Source organism: Saccoglossus kowalevskii, chromosome 22, assembly GCF_978046115.1.
Source record: "Saccoglossus kowalevskii chromosome 22, keSacKowa6.1, whole genome shotgun sequence".
Lineage (NCBI taxonomy): Eukaryota > Metazoa > Hemichordata > Enteropneusta > Harrimaniidae > Saccoglossus > Saccoglossus kowalevskii.
In genome coordinates, this window is record NC_140662.1 from 3,738,133 (window position 1) to 3,759,111 (window position 20,979).

The 20,979-nt window shown below is 36.5% G+C and overlaps 1 protein-coding gene across 1 annotated transcript; it reads left to right on the forward strand.

Moving 5' to 3' along the window:
• The first annotated feature begins 3,445 nt into the window (after positions 1-3,445).
• Positions 3,446-14,896, forward strand: LOC100369764 (uncharacterized). The gene is made up of 23 exons (XM_078008640.1): positions 3,446-3,502; positions 3,778-3,854; positions 5,511-5,612; positions 5,716-5,902; positions 6,206-6,250; positions 6,766-7,031; positions 7,388-7,662; positions 8,217-8,503; positions 8,953-9,155; positions 9,507-9,642; positions 10,351-10,512; positions 10,653-10,778; positions 11,102-11,119; positions 11,221-11,253; positions 11,449-11,478; positions 11,813-11,845; positions 11,961-11,990; positions 12,887-12,919; positions 13,189-13,218; positions 13,509-13,520; positions 13,788-14,023; positions 14,129-14,461; positions 14,689-14,896. Exons 2-23 carry the CDS (start codon positions 3,789-3,791, stop codon positions 14,701-14,703), a joined length of 2,658 nt encoding a protein of 885 aa, XP_077864766.1. The 5' UTR covers positions 3,446-3,502; positions 3,778-3,788; the 3' UTR covers positions 14,704-14,896.
• Positions 14,897-20,979: the final 6,083 nt, after the last annotated feature.

A 20,979-nucleotide genomic window follows, 5' to 3' on the forward strand; every position in this document is an offset into this window, starting at 1 on the left:
ATTTGATGTGTGCGTTAGAATTTAACGACTTTAAGTTAACATATTTTACAGTGATTGATGTATTATCATTATTATAGATAATTTGACTACATTTTAAGAGACAACACAACGTGCGTTGCATTCCTATATACAACGTTCGGCGAATATAGGTAACCGCAATATGCTATTACGCATGCGCCTCGATATCTAGATGAAATTCAATATTTGACTCCCTTATGTAACCATATTGTTCGAAAGTCTGTTATAGCCATAGTTATTATGCATACTCAATCCAATCATGTACGCATGATGAAGTGGCTATCACACGCATACTTAATAATGTGCCAGCAATGTTAACAAGTCGACCACGTAGAGCACAGTAGCAAACTGGGAGCTGAAAAGCATTGTCGGGCATGGTACTGTTATCGACGTTTCGTCGAATAAGCTGAATATGTTTGTTGTACATCCTAACTATTGATTTGTAATCACCAAGCAGGACGACCAAGACGGGTGTTGGCGTGTTCGAACTGTTTATTGACCATATGTTGCGTACTTGGCATGCTCAATCAGGCAATCCATAGTCGAATGAAAACGAGTAAACAATATGACATACACAAATTTCGAAAGTTAATGACAAAGGTGTAACTAAACGTCATATCGACGAACCAGTTAATTTGTTTCTAACTATTTTAACACTTCCTAAATTAATTATTAACATTCATTGTTATAAATTAAATCAATTAAATTGAGTGTATGCAGTATCATCGTACTCCTATAAAGTGTTCCACAAACCATGATGGCGTATATGATCTTTTTATAACCTTTTCTCTTTATAAAATAAGGCTACAAATAAAACAATCTGTGGGTAACAAAAAAGACTGTTATGATTGTATGCATGTCTATGGTCTAGAATGCGAATTTAAAATATGGAAAGATTACGCGCGTAAGCGTCCTTTCAATAATCAAAATAAAAATGGCTACCATCAGGGTTTGATCGGACTACACAAAGAAGTTCTACACTTTTTGGATTTCGGCATTCTCATGGCGTATTATTGGAAGGAAAAGATGTACGGAAATGACAGTAAGCTGCAGTAATTCTCCAGCTGTACTCTCTTCGTGTATACTTTGAGGTATTCTCGTAATAACGTATTCTCGGTTGGCATTTGAATGAGTCCGACTGTGTTAGAATACTATATTTCTACAATGATGGAAAGTAGGATTTATAACATTATAGTTTACATTAACCTAAATACGCTAATATATTAGCACAATCAAATACCACAAGCCCTGATCGCCGAAATATTAATATTGTTCAGCGCAATGTCCAAGCTTAATGAAGGCTTGGAAGAAGCGGGGGTCTTGCATAGTCAGATAAATGGGTGTTCCAGAAACACATAAACAGGGCTTTTTTTAATTCAATACGTTTCATCCAAAGAAATGAAATGACTAGATTTGTCTGGGATCGCAATAATTGTGGTGTTCATGCCTAAGCATTGTACAGTAACATATGCTTCATTCCCTTACAATCAGTGCTTTCAGTTTGATACAATAATTTCACTTTAATCCAGTAGCACAAGCATAAGGAAACTGGACGTTATATTGTATTGCCTTTTAAATCCTATTTCATTAAAACAATAACGCATATTTCCGGGCATTAACATTTTTGCTGTAATATAATTTGTTAACATGTACATTTTTTTCATTTCGAACGGTAATTCGAATTTGGTATGTTCTATATAGGAACCGCATTTAAATTATCTATAATCAATTGGTATATCTAATTTGGCCATATTATATATAATATAATTAATGTTTTGACTATAACTGCTTCAAATGGATCGACAACTCGTGGCATTACAGAATTTGTTACTTTTGTATTTATTGATTTTATAACCCGTTCACCTGAATTTACACATGTATATTGAGTTGTGGACATTAATTGTTTTTTAAAATAAACATTTTCAAAACATGTTGTTTTAACGTATTTAAAAATGTGTTGTTCAGACATTTTTTTAACATATCATATTTTAATTATACTGCCTCATCATTGAATAAGAAAATCGCTCAGTTCCAATAATGATTTAAATGTAGAGACATACATTCAACTATTAAGTGATTTTGTAAAATCAGGACTATATATAATCATCAGTAGCACCTGTGACAGTCTACTGAAGGTTGGAGTCGGTCTGATGATGCATATGCATTCAAAGAAAGATTGTCAACTAAATATTACAAAGGTCAGTAGCAAGCTGTGAGTTACAAAGCATTGTCGCACATGCTACGTGTGGTATAGACGTTTCGTCCGATGAGCTAAATAAGTTTATTGTTCATCCTAGCAATTGATGTGTAATCACCAGTTACATTAACGCCGTGTTCTAACTGTTTATTGCAATATGTTATGTACTGCGCCTGTTCAAGGTCGGGCGATAACGAGTAATCAACGAGAAGTAACGTTTTCGAAAGTTAATCACATTTTTTCAAACCGCATATCGATGAACCCCTTTGTTTCTGACTCATTTGACACTTTTCGTTAGTATTCATGGTTATAAATTAAATCAATTAAATTGAGTGTATGCAGTATCACGGTTCCCTGTCAACTACAAAAGTGTTCCACAAACTTCGATCAAGAGCGGATGCGTCTACATGTCATGTGTGGTACGCCTACAGAATACATGCATCTAACAGGGCTTCTAGTTCAAAAAAACAGCGAAATTCGTCCGGGCAGGACAACTCTTAGCAGAAAAATTATGGCGGATATCACCTTTATTAAAATGTGCTTGCGATAAATAAAAAAATGTTATTTTTGTATGTACGTCTATGATCTAGATAGTCCCATATGGTACATTTGATCCTTCCATTGCAAGTTTCGAATACCGCGTACTGTCATTTACCGGTGTTTGGTCTCATTAGTTACAGCCTATATAAGCAACGAACCAACCAAGTAAAAGAAACAATAACAAAAAGCAACATAAATATGTATTCGGTAAACATTTTAAAAGCCAGTAAATTATAGAAATTTTTCAAATAATTAGGTAGTCGAATTCGGAGAAAAGTATTTTGTTAGCCAAAATTCTCGCTCACCTAAAGAAACCTTGACCATGAACCGGATTTAAGATGAGAATGTTATCGAGCAAACTACCACAGGTTGTTATGTCATGAATGTACTAGTTAGTAAATTATTTAACCAAGGATATGTACATAAATGTATGTATGTTAATTTTCATTCAGATTAGAAATGTACAATGTGCGTTGAAAGGAAACAAGTCACACAGATGGCGTTCCTCAATATAATTGGTTGAATGGGAATCATTACACAATTTTTAAAGGAATTAAAGGAAAAAGATTACGATTGAATTTTGTGTAGAACATTTTTGTATGAAAATGACACATTTCGCGCAACGTGTTACCACATAATTCAGATGCCAATCATTTTATTTTCTGTTGTCTATTATTCGGAATAATCCAGATAGTTCTTATATAACGTATTGCATTGCGGAGACTAATCATTCGGGACTACAGACAGGTGAGTGTGAACACCATCGATGATTATTTGACCAGTTTGTATGTAGATGAGAGAGACTACCGACGAAGAAGGTTCCGTACACGCTCAGAAATTGAACGATTAGATGAAATATTGCCGTTAACGCACTCGGGTATAAGTGTATATACAGTAACTAATTTCAGTTTTTAGATGTTGTTTTTTTTAAATGTATAATTGCCATGTTTCGTTACATATCCTAACATTGGTGTTAATGCTTGCTTTCGAGTACCGTCAAATTCTTAATTTACTTCCCACAGAAATATTCACTATGGATTCAAGACTGGTAATTTTGCTAGTCCTGTTGGCAGTTTGCAGCGTGGTTGCTGCTAAAAAGGTTAGTACGTAAGATTGTCTTGATTGGCTATTTTCTCGTCTTTTCCTTGGAGCAAAGTTGCTAGTATAGCTTTCAGTTGGCAATAATTTTATAGATAAAATCACAAGTATTCAGGCGACCAGTACCAAGACAAATAGCATTGTTATATTTTTTAGTTGAGTTGGTAAGGTTGTTTGCGTTCTTTCTCAAAACATTCATTTTTACTGCGATCACACAATTAATCCTATTTGCTCGAACATGCATTTCCGGTCCCATCGTTTCATGGAAATAGAAACTCCTGTTTTGATATAAATGCCTTGATACGTGTGGATATAGCGATTGTAGTGGAACGACTCGCACGGCTTTGCAATGCATTGTTCATTAATTGACTGCTACAATTGTTTCTTGTGAGTTAGGAATTAGTAGTACAAGCGCTAGTACAAACAATATACAAACGAATACGGGTACGGTGTATGGAATGATAGGTAGTGTTTTGAAAGCTCTATCAGGGGGGAATTCTTCTCCACGGGGGTCTCCACACTTGTCAGGGGGAATCTCGTCTCGTCTCTATATCTCGTCCCCTTGAGGTATGGGATCGGGAAAGTCACTTATACTTTACAGTCAAATAAGACACACACAACGAAATACGTTTCAACTCTCGTCTTAGTCGATCAGTCGAGTACTCTACAAGACACAGCGCCCTGGGGAAAAGTCCCCAAGACTATCGCAAGGCTGACCCAAGACTCTTTTAGACTGCGTCAGGGCTCGCCCCAAGTATCTCCAGGACTGAGTCTGTTCTTGTGTACTCCTCAAGACCAACTCAAACTCTCTTTATTCATTTTCAAAACTCTAACCAATTACAAAGCAGTAAAAAGACTCTAGGGCGTAACCTTCAATCATAAAGCCAATAACACTAAGTACTGAATACGTCATATCTTTTGATTAATCGTTCACTACATTAACAACTACGAATACCAACTGTCAGAATGAGTAGTCTGAATAGCGGCGGTTATCTGGTAATTAGTTTCAAATCACTGAGCCAAGTTCCGTCCAAAACTTCAAATAGGCCTAAACGATGACAGACATAACACAGCAATTCAGCTAATAATCAACTAATTAAGTCAGTCAACAGATACGCAAAAACAAATTCATGACAGCTCATACATTATGCATAAAGTTTGGAAAACTGGGGTGTCTTGAACGCATTCAGCTAAATGCCGACTATTGAAAACCCCTTCAACAAGTGGTGGTGTGCTGTTTCTTGGTCTATATTCAATAGTGGGCGATGAACTGCAAGCTGTTTAGAAAGCACACATATTTCAGAATTCAAGGCACCAATACAATTCGCGATAATTTTGCTCAGGTTTAATCGAACTTGATCAAATGAGCTTTGTCCTAATTTCCGTATTTAGAGAGGTTTTAAAGATTTCTCTGCTCTATGAATAGTTATCAAATGTCTTCTTTACATGCAATTATCGTCTCGAAGATATTGATTTTTGTCAAGTGATGCAATGTTCATTACAAAATGATTATCACTCTCACTCTTTTAATAGATTTTGTTATTACTAATTATTATTAATTATTATTAATTATGCTTTTCATAATATTTTATATATAATATCATAATTACTATATTGGCCTATTTTAATTATGTTCTCATTTCCAATGAAACACTAGAAAAAAGATAGTGAAGAGAACACTGACGTGGCCACTGACGAAGCCGCTGACGCAGCCGTCGAGGAAGCTGGCTCCGCAAGCAAAGACAAAAAAGAAAAAGAGGCAAGCGAATAGAAATTATGCTTTTGATAATATTTTTATAAATATATCATAATTACTATATTGGCTTATTTTATTTATGTTCTCGTTTCCAATGAAACACTAGAAAAAAGATAGTAAAGAGAACGATGGCGTAGCCGCCGAGGAAGCTGGCTCTGCAAGCAAAGACAAAAAAGAAAAAGAAGAAAAAGAGCACGGCAAAGGCAGTAAAGAAAAAAAGCACGGCAAAGGCAGTAAAGAAAAAAAGCACGGCAAAGGCAGTCATGAAAAAAAAGAAAAAACAAAAAAAGGAGGTAGGAACTATGGCGAATTATCGCTTCAAGAAAATTCATTGACTTCATGTGATTCAAACCATGTACTCCAAACTTAATGGTCTTTCATCTTGTTTTAATTTTGGCGATTGATTCAAGAAAGAATTTCCTGCATTCATGTACGTGTGTTATATTTTGTATTGAATTTTATTGACTGGGCTATATACAATTAGAACCCCCCCTCCCCGAAGTGTATTGTGAAATTAGGCATTTTACAAATATAATACAATGTAATATGTTCATGTCTTAGGCTTTGAATAACTGAGAATATTTTTCTTATTCAAGCTCGCAAATTCAAACCCAGTAAGAAGCGACTGCCATTACCAGACAGTAAGTATTGTCACGGTCATAGTATGTATAATCGATTGTTGTTGGTGGTGGTAATAAATGATTCATTGTGCATTGACAATATTCATGTTTGACAATTCTATGATATATATTTATATATGAGTGACCCTACAGATTTATTAAATGAATATAACTATACTCTTCCAATAAATATGGTATTGTGGAATCACAAACTTGCCTTTATCGTGTGTTCATTTCACATCTTCTGCAAATATCGTATTGCGCGAGTTTTGATGTCACTTTGGATGCGCATCCATATCTCAAACATCTTGCTTGTCATTTTATATTTTAGACTTAGAGAAGGCACACATTTTTGCATGTGCGGCGCCGTACAATGGTGGCACTTACGTTCGGAAATGCGACCACGATGTCAGTGTGAATGCATTAAACATCTTCCGCGATAGGTTATGAACTGCATTTCTGACAGTCGTGTTTTATTATTTATTCAATACTGCTATGAACGTATTTTGATATCCTTGAAATATTTCTCACTACAGCCGTTTGCAACTGCGCCGCATGGGGAGATCCGCATTACATCAACACGAAGGGGACTAAAATTGATTTCCAGGGGGATTGCGAATACCTGCTTTTTAAAGATAATGACCCCGATCACGACAACCCGCTCTTCATAGTGACTGCCAAAAATCAGTTTCGAGATGAAGATGATGTGGTCACATTGACGGAAATGGTCACTGTTTTACTTTATGATTCAGAATACGATTATTACATAGAGGTTAAGATGTTCCAAAATAACGTAGTTCGTGTGAGTATTAACAATAATTATTCCACATTCAAAATAACTCCCTCAAACATCGACGTTTCATTCACTTGTAAAAATTTGCGCATGCATCGTCGTTCACAAAAACGTTTATGTCAAATTTACTATAGTGTGCATTTATGAAGAACAACATACATCATAGCTCACCAATATAGACATATATAGAGAGATTGTTCACCGAACGATTCTCCGACGCTTTTCCGATCAACTTTACTAGAGGTGTGACTGCTTTGGTTTAAAACTGTATCTCTTCGTACATAATGTACGACACCCTAATATTAATTTGCCTTAATTAATATGTATATGTCAAGCCAAACTGAAGATCGTTTTTATTATTACAGATTGATGGAATTGACACGATACCCCCGATTCAAATCAATGAGCATTATAGTCTTGACCATTACGGTAAGGGGGTTATTCTCATATCGGACTACGGTTTCTGGATGACGTGGGATTTCAAAAACCGCGCTGAGATGGGAGCCCCTGCTGAATACGAAGGGAAACTGGTCGGTATGTGCGGAAATTGTGACTTCACGTCCGACGATTTATTGATGCCAGATAACTCGATAGCGGAAGACTGGGTAACATTTGGTAATAGCTGGAAGACGGACAGCTCGTGAGTACAGTTCAGCGAGCACCATTTATTAAAAAACAGATAGCCACACAATTTGTCCTGTGGTAGCCATTATCATCACATGGCTGTGACAGCAAGCTGCTACTAAATTTAAAAAAAAAATATCTGACATGACTTTTTTTTGAAAACGATCATCACTTGATATAAACACAAAGTCTAGCGGCGAACACGGTTATATGGCCTAAAATAACGGATATGAGTGGGAGCAGTGTAAGTAATCAGCTATAACAGATCTAAACATTATCGATGTGAACACATTTCGTTAAACCTATGTACGCCACAGAACTAATCAAGTAGAATAAAACTAATTATCACGTCTCGTTAAAAAAGACGCAATTACGATAAACGCTTATTAATTACATTTGAGTTAGGTAGCATACTGTGAATGGAGATATAGTAGTTCTCATTTCAATAGGTGCATGAATCGAGAAAAAACGACTGAATCAACTCGAATCTTCGCAGATAATCATACACCTAAGAACATTGGCCAATTGATTCAGTTTTTGTTCACACTTGCACTTTATATGTTCATTCAGTTGCCTTGATGTCACTGACACAGCCAGACCTTGCACCAGCGAAATGGAACTCGAGCACCGTGCTGATGACCAGTGTGGTATGATAATCGATCCCAATGGACCATTCAACGACTGTGGGTTGAATGATCCTGACCTTGTATCTAGCTTGTATGAATCATGTATGTTCGATATGTGCTACACAAAAACAAATAGAGACGAGGCACTTTGTGACAACTTGGGTACAGCCTATGACGAATGCAAATTGAACGGTTATACTCCCGGAGAATTCCGAACCGATACATTCTGCGGTAAGTGATATTACTATACTTTGTTTTGGTTTTTATTCAGAGAAACGTCAATTATTCGCTTGCATTGTCAAGATTTTAAATTAGGAGCTACAGCATATTGCTCTGCGTTTCTGTTACTTATACACTGTGGTCACTTGATTTGTTTCTCGCGTTGATTGCTGTATTTGACGCGGGGTTTTAGAACCATTTTCTGCTATCTTCACAGATGATCCGTATTCTTCCGTATTCCATAGCTTTAAATCAGCATACTGCTGTCACTGCGACTAATGACAAAAACATGCGAAATATTGGAATGAAATTTTGCAAAGTTTTTGGAGTAGATCTGAAACCGACTCGTATTGAAAACGAGTGTTTATTTGCCGCGAGGACCACCTATTGATCACCTTTACACTCCAGGGTCCCACATGTATCATACTATTTTTTGATCACCTGTTTCCCCTTTTCTGCAGCCCTACGGTGCCAAAACTATGCACGGTACGCCGAGGATGCACCTGCGTGTCCTAACACTTGCTTAAACCCCTTGGCTTCAACTGAATGCCCCGATGACCCTACTGAAGGTTGCAGTTGCATCGACAATTACCTATTGAGCGGTGATGAGTGCGTCCTGCCCGAGAATTGTGGAGCTGTTGACGAGAACTACATGTACCACAAGGTATATATCAAATTGTATCTACTTCGCTTATTCGGATGGTAGTGTGATCCGTCATGTCATTAACCTTGTCGATAGTATTTCATACGATGCGTATAGACAAACACTCACCATCGGAGTTCGCATTTGGTATGACATTTGATTCATTTCATAGAAAATGTGAAGATCCGATGACAAGTCACAACTTCTACACAGTGTAAAAAGCAAGTTTTTATTTATTTATAATTTGTTGCTAGATTTAAACCCTCTTAATTCCGCACGCAACTGATCCTGTGTATTTGGCGTTTTGAATTACATCCCTTTTCCTTGCAAAAAGCGGAAATTAATGTCCTCATCGAATATTTGGTTCAACAGCTGGACGATCGCTGGGTTACTGAAGGCTGCTCCGAAATGTGCATTGTAACGGGCCCAGAGACTATTGAGTGTGAGACATTTGGATGCGATATAGACGAGGAATGTGAAATTAAAGATGGAGGCTACCATTGCATCAGTAAGTTTCCAATCTATTTTTATAAATACCAACATAAATGCGGGTAATTGTCATTGAGAGTTTGTTAAACAAAATACATAAAATCACAAGTTTTTGCAAAAGCGATATCCAAAGGTGTTGTTGAATTCTAAATCTGTCGATGCAGCAAAGCACAACGTTTCAAGCCAAATAGACCATAGCGCAAAGTTGTACACGTAGTGTACCAGTCATTTTGTTTAAATATTTGTTTATATATTTTATATACAGTCCGCGTAAACGTGACCTTGTCGATTGCACTTGAGTACATTGCAGGGGTTCTCCAAACAAATGCGGTTGGCAGATAATCATAGCCCCTGGATTCCATTTAACTATTTTCCTTACACTAAATTGTGAAGTGCAAATAAAAAAAATTTGGGCATCGATAAATAAAATCTCGGATGATCAACATCAATATTTATTCAAACAGTCATCAAATGGTCTATATTGCGCGTCCGTGTCGTAAATACGTTTATCACATGGAGCGTGGACAGCAGCGCCAACAAAAGAAACAAAAACAAAGACAGCAAGAAATATATTGTATATACTGATACACACAAATTTTGCGATTTACAAGTTGTTCATTCCTCTTTGTTCTATAACTCATACCATCACCAAATTGTTGAATTTGTATCCATCTGTCATTGCATATACGTGTACTAACACTGTTTTATTCATTCATTATTCCTATAGGTTCCGTAGAGGTGCGAGCCGCCCCCGATATTTTGAGCGAAGAAGAGTGTAACACCGTCGGAGGTATCTGCTCGGTATCCTGTGCGAACACCCCTCTTGGTGAACTAGCAGCAGACAACATGCTGTGTATTACGGGTCTTACGTGTTGTATTGTTCAGCAATGTACGTTTATTACCATATTCTGTGAATTTGCCATTCTATAACATGCCCAAATAGTGCTGGCGTTTTTTTAAATAACTTTAAATCATTGTGCATTTATAATGACTAACTCATCGGTGCATTGTTACCTATTCTTTCGCTAGCTCTGTGCAGTAAGGACCATTACGGTGGTTTCTGTGATATAACATGTAACGACGGCTTGAATTCTATAAACGATCCCGAGCTGTGCGAAGGTTTCCCAACAGGTTACGTGTGTTGCAAGCCAATAGGTAAGTATTGTATAGTTACCACCCACCAGACACTTGAGTTGTATCTATATTACGCTTTCCGTGGCGTTTTGCGTGAGCAGTGTTGAGACAATTTTAAATGAACGCTACGAGTGCGTGAATTTTGAATAAATATTCACTAGCGGCGTGACGGGTTTTGTGAGAAGGGAAAAGGTATAAATCTCCATTAGAAGCCAATACTGTACACAGGAAACAAGCCGATGTGCTCCAGGGCGATTGTTTCCATGACCTGAGTATCTGTGACGTGTAAGTTGAGAAATCGTTTTTCCTTATTAACTCTTCCTTGTTTTGTTTTTCTCCCACAGTTGAAAGAAGAATTGGACGTAAGTACCCCTTCGTAAACAACCCTTCGTAATTGTTTTTGTAGAATTATAAAATAACTGCATTGAAGTTAATGTTGGTCGTTTTTTTTTTTAAATTACAGTTTACTTTCCGGAGCCAGCAATTGTTGACGGAGGTACGTGACTAGTTTTGATCACAGCTGTGTGATCCCATAAATAATGTGTCTCATTCGTTTTACCATAATCCCGCGAGCATCAATGACAACACAAATGGTTTCATACTTAATAATTATACACGATGATTATTTAATTTTTAATTTCACGGTTAATGAAATTGTACACTAAACTATCGCTTTCTTTCATTCCGACAGAGCTTGGTGTTGAAAAACCATCGCCCGAGGGTAAATATTGTTAACATTTAATATCTATGGTAACAACTGCCCGTATGTCATATACAATAGCATGATACGGATTTGAAATATGCTAACTACTCTAAAAATGTCAATACTTCGTACTATACAAATTATAGTCATGTAATATTTGGATCCTATTCTTCACGCATACATTTATCACTTGAAATATACATACTTAGGGGCACTGGTTGTCGGGAAGAAAACATGTATATGTACTGCATGAATATTCGTTGTTGTTCGTAGAGATCGGCTCACATCCATCGCACACGATTGCGGCTACCGACCACCGACCTTTATTAATCGTCCTATTTTTTTTAAACAGATTTACCTCCCGACGAGGAACTTGCAGCAGTTGGTAAGACACTTTTAACATTAGCAGTATTGTCGCACGTACAAATATAACGATGTTAATCACTATATGGTGCAATTAGTTTACCTTTGACTGATATTTATTATTCGTTTGAACTTAGGTCCACCAGGCGAAGGTGCTCCTGCACCAGGTAAGACCATGCATTTCTTACCATAACATATCAAACAATATTAGCTTTTATTTATTTGTTTGCTATCGTCAATACCATTGCCTATTTGACTTCAATCCTTTATCGCCAGTCACATTTGTTTTTTTCATTTTTCAGAAATTTATATCTTTTGTAGCCAATTGGAAATGCTGGTCATTATTATGACCGATTATTGAAACGAGCGTTTTTATTAGTCAATGGGTACCACGTGCTGCCCAGTTATCAAACAATAACTGGACAGTGCTTGAGGGCAATGTAACGAACGGACGAGTATGTGAACCAAATTTGTCCAACCGTTTCGCTTATGTGTACGGATCGTTTAAACATCAAACCCATCGCTAATAATTCATGTTAAACAATCTTGGCTATTTTTATCGTGGCACGACCCGTCGTAGATGCACTCAGTCTAATTACAAAGCAAGCATCGCCGGTGCGCTTGCTATGCGATCGTGTTATTCTTGTCAAGCACGCCGTGAGAAAATTGAATAAATGTGGTTCAAAATTAATATTATTGAAAAATACATACAATTTTGCAAAAGTTGTTTTGAATTCAATTTTGATAGAAAATATATAGAATTCAACTGAACAAACGTGCAATTAAACATCGAAATCAAAACATTAATTCGAATAACATGTAAAATAAATATTGTGTTTCTGGTAAAGTTGATAAACACACACAAAATATGTATGAAGGCAGACAACAGTTTTTAATTCACCAACATGTTCCATACAAATCTAATCTTGTAGTTAGTTATTATTAACACAACAATTGTGTGCATGCTGGTCTATATTGGAATCGATGAATGATTTTTTTTTCTTCAAAATGTGATATTTTACTTTTAAACTTATTCATAACACTGTTTTATTATTTTGTTCAGAGAATTACGTTGCTAGTGAAGACACCATAGGAGGTACGTTGAATATACTTTTACCACGCTGTGTTTTCACATAGGCTTTGATTAGTCGGGATTCCTATACGTATGAAACAAATCATCAAAACTGATAAAATTATCTCAAGTATTTCAAAGCGCTATTAATAATTAAAATTGTAATCATGATCCACTGTTGTTCACTCCAATGAAATCACAAACATTCTTTGTACAATATTTGTATGTATATGAAAAAGAAATGTATGCTTACAAATGTGGGTACAATTAAATATACTGTTTTGTTTTTATAGGTATTCCAGTTCCATCCTTCGGTCAACATGGTGAGTAAATACTGCGGAAATGTGTCACAAACTAATGCAATCATAGAATAGAATTACTTGTAAATTTTGTGTTTTGTAATTTAAATCAAATAGTACAGCCTTCATCGAACATTCATCGCAGAATGCCAAATGACATATGCAAAGTTAGACGTTTTGTAGTGAAGTTAGTAGGCTCAAGTTATTGAGTAGTTATCGAATTGAGTAGCTTACTGGACAGGTGCAATTGACGTACCCGCCTAGCACGAATGAGACTAATTTCATATATTTCTTTTCAATTTTTCTGCCAACAGGCGATCCAACTGGTAAGTTATCTTCCTTTTCTGATTTTGCGTTCATATACGCCCTTCTCTACTTTAATAACCGGCGAATAAGAGGCAGCAAATATATGCTTTTTATGAGAAGGCGATGTGGTGATATACAATATACCTAATATATGATATATGTAGATGAATATGTTAAATATAAATAGATGTACACTATATGATTTATACATGCAAAGACGTTATATCGTCAGTAGTATAGTAATATAACTACAAATCTAATGTTTTGCATTGATTACTATACCACAGCTGCCGGGGAACAAGGCGACCCTAGAGAAAAGACACACGATGGATTACGCTACACGTTCATTGGTGATAAAGATGCATGTGATTATTACCTACTTCGCTCAACTAATCCCAGTGTCGATATCATAACCCACCATGTTCCGGGAACCACAGCAGGAGAGAAAGCTACATTTGTTTCTAAGATATACATAGAATATGAAGGGGTTAAGTTTAGGTTACTTCAAGACAATGATGTTGAGGTAATTTGTCTGCTTTCTTTTTTATCATAACCATCATAATGCATGGAAATGAAAGACATTTTTGCATTTGTGTTATTACTTATTGTTGTTTTTAATTATTATTAGATTAACGGTGTGAATGTGAAAGATCAGATCTCTGTGGAATCACCAACGTCGTTTGCAAACGGACTTGTAGAAATACAATGGGCTACTCCGACAAGGGAAACATTATTGCTTTCGTTTGGCTCTGAACTTGCAGTAGTTTGGAGAGGCCACTTCAACCGTGTTAAGGTCTACACCACGTTGACAGGATTGTCTGGTCTTTTGGGAGACAACGACGGCAATAGTAGCAACGATCTGAACTACATGAAAGATGGAGAGTTGGTAATACTCGATCCCAAGACCGTTACTGAAGAACAATTACGGGAATTTGAAATAGCCAACAGAGTGGGTCCATGTGTAAGTTTGTTTTATCACATTTACGTCATATATCATATTTTTTTCTCATTCATTCATTCATTTATTTATTTATTTATTTATTTATTTATTTATTTATTTATTTATTTATTTATTTATTCATTCATTCATTCATTCATTCATTCATTCATTCATTCATTCATTCATTCATTCATTCGTTTATTTATTTATTTATTTATTTATTTATTTATTCATTCATTCATTCACAGGGAACCACAAAATAACTTCTCCGAAAACAACTCCCATGAGAAAATAACTATGGAACAACACGGCTCAGACTGTCGTATATGTAGCAGCTAGCTTTAATGGTAGAATCAACTAACGGTGCATGCAGGAATTCGAATTTTTGTTTAGTAGTATATAAATTTAGTTCGAACTGAAAATCCTAATAAATTATAAGAGCAATATGCAAAATTATTCAAGGAGTGTGCTTTATAGTACTATTACATAATACGAAAGATAAAATGTGATATTTAAATATCCGTGAAAGACTGACAAACAATAATCATGGATTGAATCTCGTCTGAGCTAATAACACACCTTTAGTGGCGAAGAGCTTCTAACAGGTAAATAGATGGCACGAAGGTCTGTCACAAGGTAAACCACACAGTGAGATGCTATGGTGTGGTAGAATCGCCAAACGTAATACAGAAATAGAACGGCCAAAATAAAGTACCGTCACCAACCTTGTGGTTGAGTTCTTCACCCAAAAATACACAATGTAAATAATGTATGGATATATTGGTATTGATATATATCAATACGCAGTAATGCCAGTGTAGAACTTTGGGATAGAACACGCACTTCACTTCACACGCACTTCAAAAAACACAAGTTCATGTGGTCAACGAAATGTTTAATACGGGATAATCTCTATTATTATTTGTAATGAAATCACTATATTTGAGCATAAAGAATTAAAGCAATAATTACATAACCATTTAAATGCAAATAACCATGATTAATGCACTAAACAACGTAATAAGTACATAATCCGTAAATACAAATAAATAACGTCATCAATCACTGTACCGTTACGACGAACTGTATGACGACGTAGAAATAACAACGCCATAGACTACTTAGATTTTGTAGTTGACCCAGTTTAATACACAGTGTTCGTGTGTCACGATTTAATGTCTCGATGATGGTTTGACAATCTGCTAGGAATTTCTTCCCGATGACGATTTGACAAATAAGTTGGGGCACGGCTATGAAGACTCGGCGACTTCACCATGTAGAATACCATAGTGGAGTTGGTCATAGGGTTTCCAAGACAAAGTATCAGGAACTGGCAACAAAATTCTCAAGACGTTAACTGTGACAAACAGCAGGGAGAAGTGATCCCTTTTTTACGCCATGTGACAAGTTAATTTATTCAGGAAGGTTTCGGATTTTCAGATGGGTTATTCACACCTATTAAAGTGTTAAATACAGCGCCAACTCTGGTCAAAATGATTAAACTTAATTAACAAACTGGAATAATATACATTCAAAAAATTAAAGTTAAGTTACCGAGAAATGACCCCTAACAAGGCCGTTAAACGCGTCATCGTTTTTTGATCTGCAGTGGACAACCGATAAAAAACTAGGCTTTTAACGGATATTTGTATATTCTATATGATTACACGACCATACACAGTTGTTGAGTTGAACGATATTGCCTTCACCCATTAATAATAGTGTGACGTCACGTGAGAGCTCTGTAACCAGAGGCGCGATTTAAAGAAATCGGGTACTGAGTTTGCCTGAATCCCACAGCAGTATACAAGCATGTTGGAAAAGAAAGTGCACTATTTTATACTGCCTATTAACAAAGTGTATCACCCGGAATCCCGGGGCAGATGTAATCGAGCTGTTCAAATTAAAATGTTTAATTATTTCACCGATTACTCGCGGCTTTATTGTGAAGGTATCATAGTCTCAATTGGTAACGGTATTTGGGTAACAAGGATCATGGTGACTTCGACTTCTTCACACCGAAGTATATCCGCCACCAGAAACAGATCTACTGTAGAGACACACTTGCATTATTCCTAACTAAAGACAGTGTAGGTACAGGATTGAGGATACTCACAGCCGTACAAATTATTATTTACATTTTCACGGGCCAGTGGGAGCCTCGGAACGATTATATACACGGGAACAAGAGATATGTAGAAGATTTTAAATATATTTTTGTTATACTCTCAATCAAACACACAAGCTCAAAACAAAGTTACAATTCGTCCTGTAGTTACAGCATCTGGCATAGTCAGTCCCTAAAAATTCACACAGTGAGTCCTTATATAAACAGCACAGCGCCATCATATTGTCCAATGGTTGGTACATAATGAAAATGCTTGCAAGAATAAATTCGATGTTGGCAACGCTACTACATTGTAAATTCCCAAAAAACAACCATATTCTGACTGACTAACTATTTAGAATGATTGCTAATATAATATATTATTAACGCATGTGAATTTCGAACGTGGCATCTAAAGAATCTAAAATTTTGGCTTTTGACGTAATTTTAATTGATGAATCGGCGGTTTCATTTTATTGATTCGCTAAGACAAGCGAAAACTATAATTTTCCCAGTCAGGTCTGTTCTTTAGCGTCTGTGGGAATTCAGAAACCCACAACCAGTGTACTAATAAAAACACCAACGCCCACTTTTAGCTCAAATACTTCACAGAAAATGCAAATACAGATGGACGTTGCACGATTCGACGACTAAACTACCGTTGATTAATGCCCCGTTCATACGTCAGGTGGGAACCGTGACGTTTTTTTATTCATTACTTTTGTTGTTATTAAAATTCTGCACGCATTGTCTTAACATACGAGAAAATTACTCTGACTTCCCCAACGTTATTCTGATTCATAATTATCTACAAAATTACGGACAATGACAAATATTTTAGTTTCATAGTTTAAATTGCAGATCAGTACCGAGGTTGATTCCACCTGCATTTAAGTATTATTATTTTAGCTGGGCTTGTGGTCGCCGATTCGCTGCACAACAAAACTGACAATATCCCCTAGAGCGTCAATAAAACGATCAGTCTCAAATCGTATTGTTGAAAACTAAATGTTGCCATCACAGGCATAACTTCGAGACTTTTTATTTTAAATTTCGATTGTTAACGCCATTTCATCAGTCGAAATCACACCAAAACCAATGTGTTAAATTCCAGAAAATATTAAAAATTCTCATGGTCATCATTAGCAGCTGACCGGTGAATCGAACATATAATCTCGTCTAGACCCTTTTTCGAATCCAATATTACACTGTTGGATAATTCATTATTGTTGTTATAAATCGCAATATTATATGATAATCCCAAATCCCAAACCAATAACGTCCTAAAAACATATAACAATTCGGATAGTGGTGATTTATGACACACAATATTAGGCATTACGTTGTCATGAATTCAAATAGTATATTGTGGCATTAAAAGATGGTGCCAAACGCCTCATATTTTACTGAATGAATGTATGATTATGCAAATTATTCTGCATATTATTTCCTTTAAATATTAAGGATCATACCACTAGTTTGACACTTTAAAGTACTTGTTAAATACCCACTCATACATTTAAGTTTGGGGGTTGGTTTCTGCTGCACTGAAAGTATTTGAAAAACACAATAAATAATAAAACATCATCAGTAAAATTGAAAAAAAAAGATCGTTGCCTCGCCCCATTCCTACCGCAATCGACATTTTCCATTGAAAAGGTGAAGCAATGCATGTGTCATGCACTTAATATGGTAAAATCATCACGAACTATTGGTTTGGGTTTCTTGGCAAATTCAAACGTCTCAAAGAGACCAGAAGAAATGTATTTTCTTGAAACTCAACAAATCGTTTTTTTGTTGGTTTTTTTTCGATTTTTTTTGTTTTAAGTATTTGATGTGGAGATTTGAATACACTTTAGTATTAGATTACCAGCAGAATATTCTAGATTAGCGTATGCATTCTGGTTTGTCTATGAATGATAAACTAAACGATTTTGTATATGCATTTTACTAAACAATGCAATACATTTTAAAATGTATTTCGCAATTCATTCCCCGTCTGTAATACATTTGAAAAGGCACGAGTCCGCGGATGTTTTTATGCGTATGTAGCCTAATGTCAATAATTTGACAACGAAATCAGAATACGTAGACCACAGTCAACTAGCGTACACGTGGTAATAAAATAAATGCAAGCACTTTGCTAGTATTTACTATCATGAATACGGCTTGAGACTAAATAAAAAGAAAATTTATGAAACCGGTTTTTCAGATTCCTACAAATCAGGAAAAAAAATATCAAAATTTCACACCTTTATCACGGGGGGGGGGGAAATCTTCTCTATGGGGTCTCCACACGTGCCAGGGGGAAACTCGTCTCGTCTCTATATCTCGTCCCCTTGAGGTGCGGGTTCGGGAAAGTCACTTATACTTTACAGTGAAATAAGACACACACAGCGAAATACGTTTCAACTCTCGTCTTAGCCGATCAGTCGAGCACTATATAAGACACAGCGCCCTGGGGAAAAATCCCCAATACTATCGCAAGGCTGATCCAAGACTCTCTTAGACTGCGTCAACACTCGCCCCAAGGCTCTCCAGAACTGGAATCTCCACTGGACTGCGTTTATCGTGCTGTACTCTCCAAGACCAACTCAAACTCTCTTTATTCATTTTCAAAACTCTAACCAATTACAAAACAGTAAAAAGACTCTAGGGCGTAACCTTCAATCATAAAGCCAATCACACTAAGTATTGAATACGTCATATCTTTTGATTAATCGTTCACTACATTAATAACTACGAATACCAACTGTCAGAAATAGTAGTCTGAATAGCGACGGTTATCTCGTAATTAGTTCCAAATCACTAAGCCAAATTCCGTCCAAAACCTCAAATAGGCCTAAACGATGACAGACATAACACAGCAATTCGCTAATAATCAGCTAATTGAGTCGGTCAACAGATACGCGAAAATAAATTCATGACATATCCCTTCACCCAAACTGAGATTATGCCTCCCGGCATTGCACGTTCACAAATCTAAGATACCGTCCTCTACTCATCGTCATACGGGTTAAATACAATACTAATAAAAGTATAAATCAAAAGATTAAAACACACTAATTAAGTACAATGATTATAATGTCTAAATACAATGGTTATAAAGTCTCAAATAAAACAAGGGAGATGCTACCAATCGACTCACTTTTCTCAAACAGTTCGCTGAGGTAACCCTTCGCTGCTCTGTCTCCGTTATTAAGGTTACAAACTCTATATCAAAAGGTCAAAAAAACTAAGGCGTGGCGGTGTAACCAAGCGATCAGCCAATCGCTGCAGTCGATAGCATGATCGCGTGATTACCAGGGATGCGTCTCTCGGTTAAAGCATTGCAAAGCGGTAACTAATAAACAATGAATAAACAAGCTATTAATCAAACGGGGGGGGATCTTCCCTATGGGGTCTTCACACGTGCCAGGGAGGAAACTCGTCTCGTCTCTATATCTCGTCCCACACACAGCGAAATACGTTTCAACTCTCGTCTTAGCCGATCAGTCGAGCTCTATATAGGACACAGCGCCCTGGGGAAAAATCCCCAAGACTATCACAAGGCTGACCCAAGACTCTCTTAGACTGAGTCAACACTCGCCCCAAGGCTCCCCAGGACTGGACTCTCCACTGGACTGCGTCTATCGTGCTGTACTTACTCTCCAAGACCAACTCAAACTCTCTTTATTCATTTTCAAAACTCTAACCCATTACAAAACAGTAAAAAGACTCTAGGGCGTAACCTTCAATCATAAAGCCAATCACACTAAGTACTGAATACGTCATATTTTTTGATTAATCGTTCACTACATTAAAACTACGAATACCAACTGTCAGAGTAGCGACGGTTATCTCGTAATTAGTTCCAAATCACTGAGCCAAGTTCCGTCCAAAACCTCAAATAGGCCTAAACGATGACAGACATAAACACAGCAATTCGCTAATAATCAGTTAATTACGTCGGTCAACAGATACGCGAAAACAAATTCATGACACCTTAATGATGCATTTGGGAACTCACAGCCACGTTCACCAGCTTAAATCAGCGTCAATTGCTACAGCAAGCGATGTAACCCCAGCAAAAAAATGGCTCGACAACAAAACGGCAATGATCAACACGTTTCACACAAAATCCAAGAAGGTGACCAGTCCAAATGACTGATCAAACATATTGAGAATGATTGAAAATGCGAGACATTGAAACGCACCATTAGGGGACGTATTTCCAAAGACATACAGGACAGCCTGTTAAACCACATTATTGCATTCTTCTGGTCTTTGTGTTTTATGATGCCCTTTTTATGATGCACTAATAAATACGAAAACTATATTTGACCAATTTCGTTCTTCTAATGACAATGTACAGTTCACAAACCTTAACATAAAACTATATATACATGTACATACAAATATTGTTTTGTGCGAGTAATGATACAAAAACACG

Bases quoted from the DNA above. Each gene is read 5' to 3' on its own strand.
- LOC100369764 (XM_078008640.1), top strand. From the start codon at position 3,789: ATGGATTCAAGACTGGTAATTTTGCTAGTCCTGTTGGCAGTTTGCAGC. The intron at 7,663-8,216 runs GTGAGTACAGTT...ATGTTCATTCAG, and splicing joins AGCTGGAAGACGGACAGCTC to TTGCCTTGATGTCACTGACA. The intron at 10,513-10,652 runs GTACGTTTATTA...TTCTTTCGCTAG, and splicing joins GTGTTGTATTGTTCAGCAAT to CTCTGTGCAGTAAGGACCAT.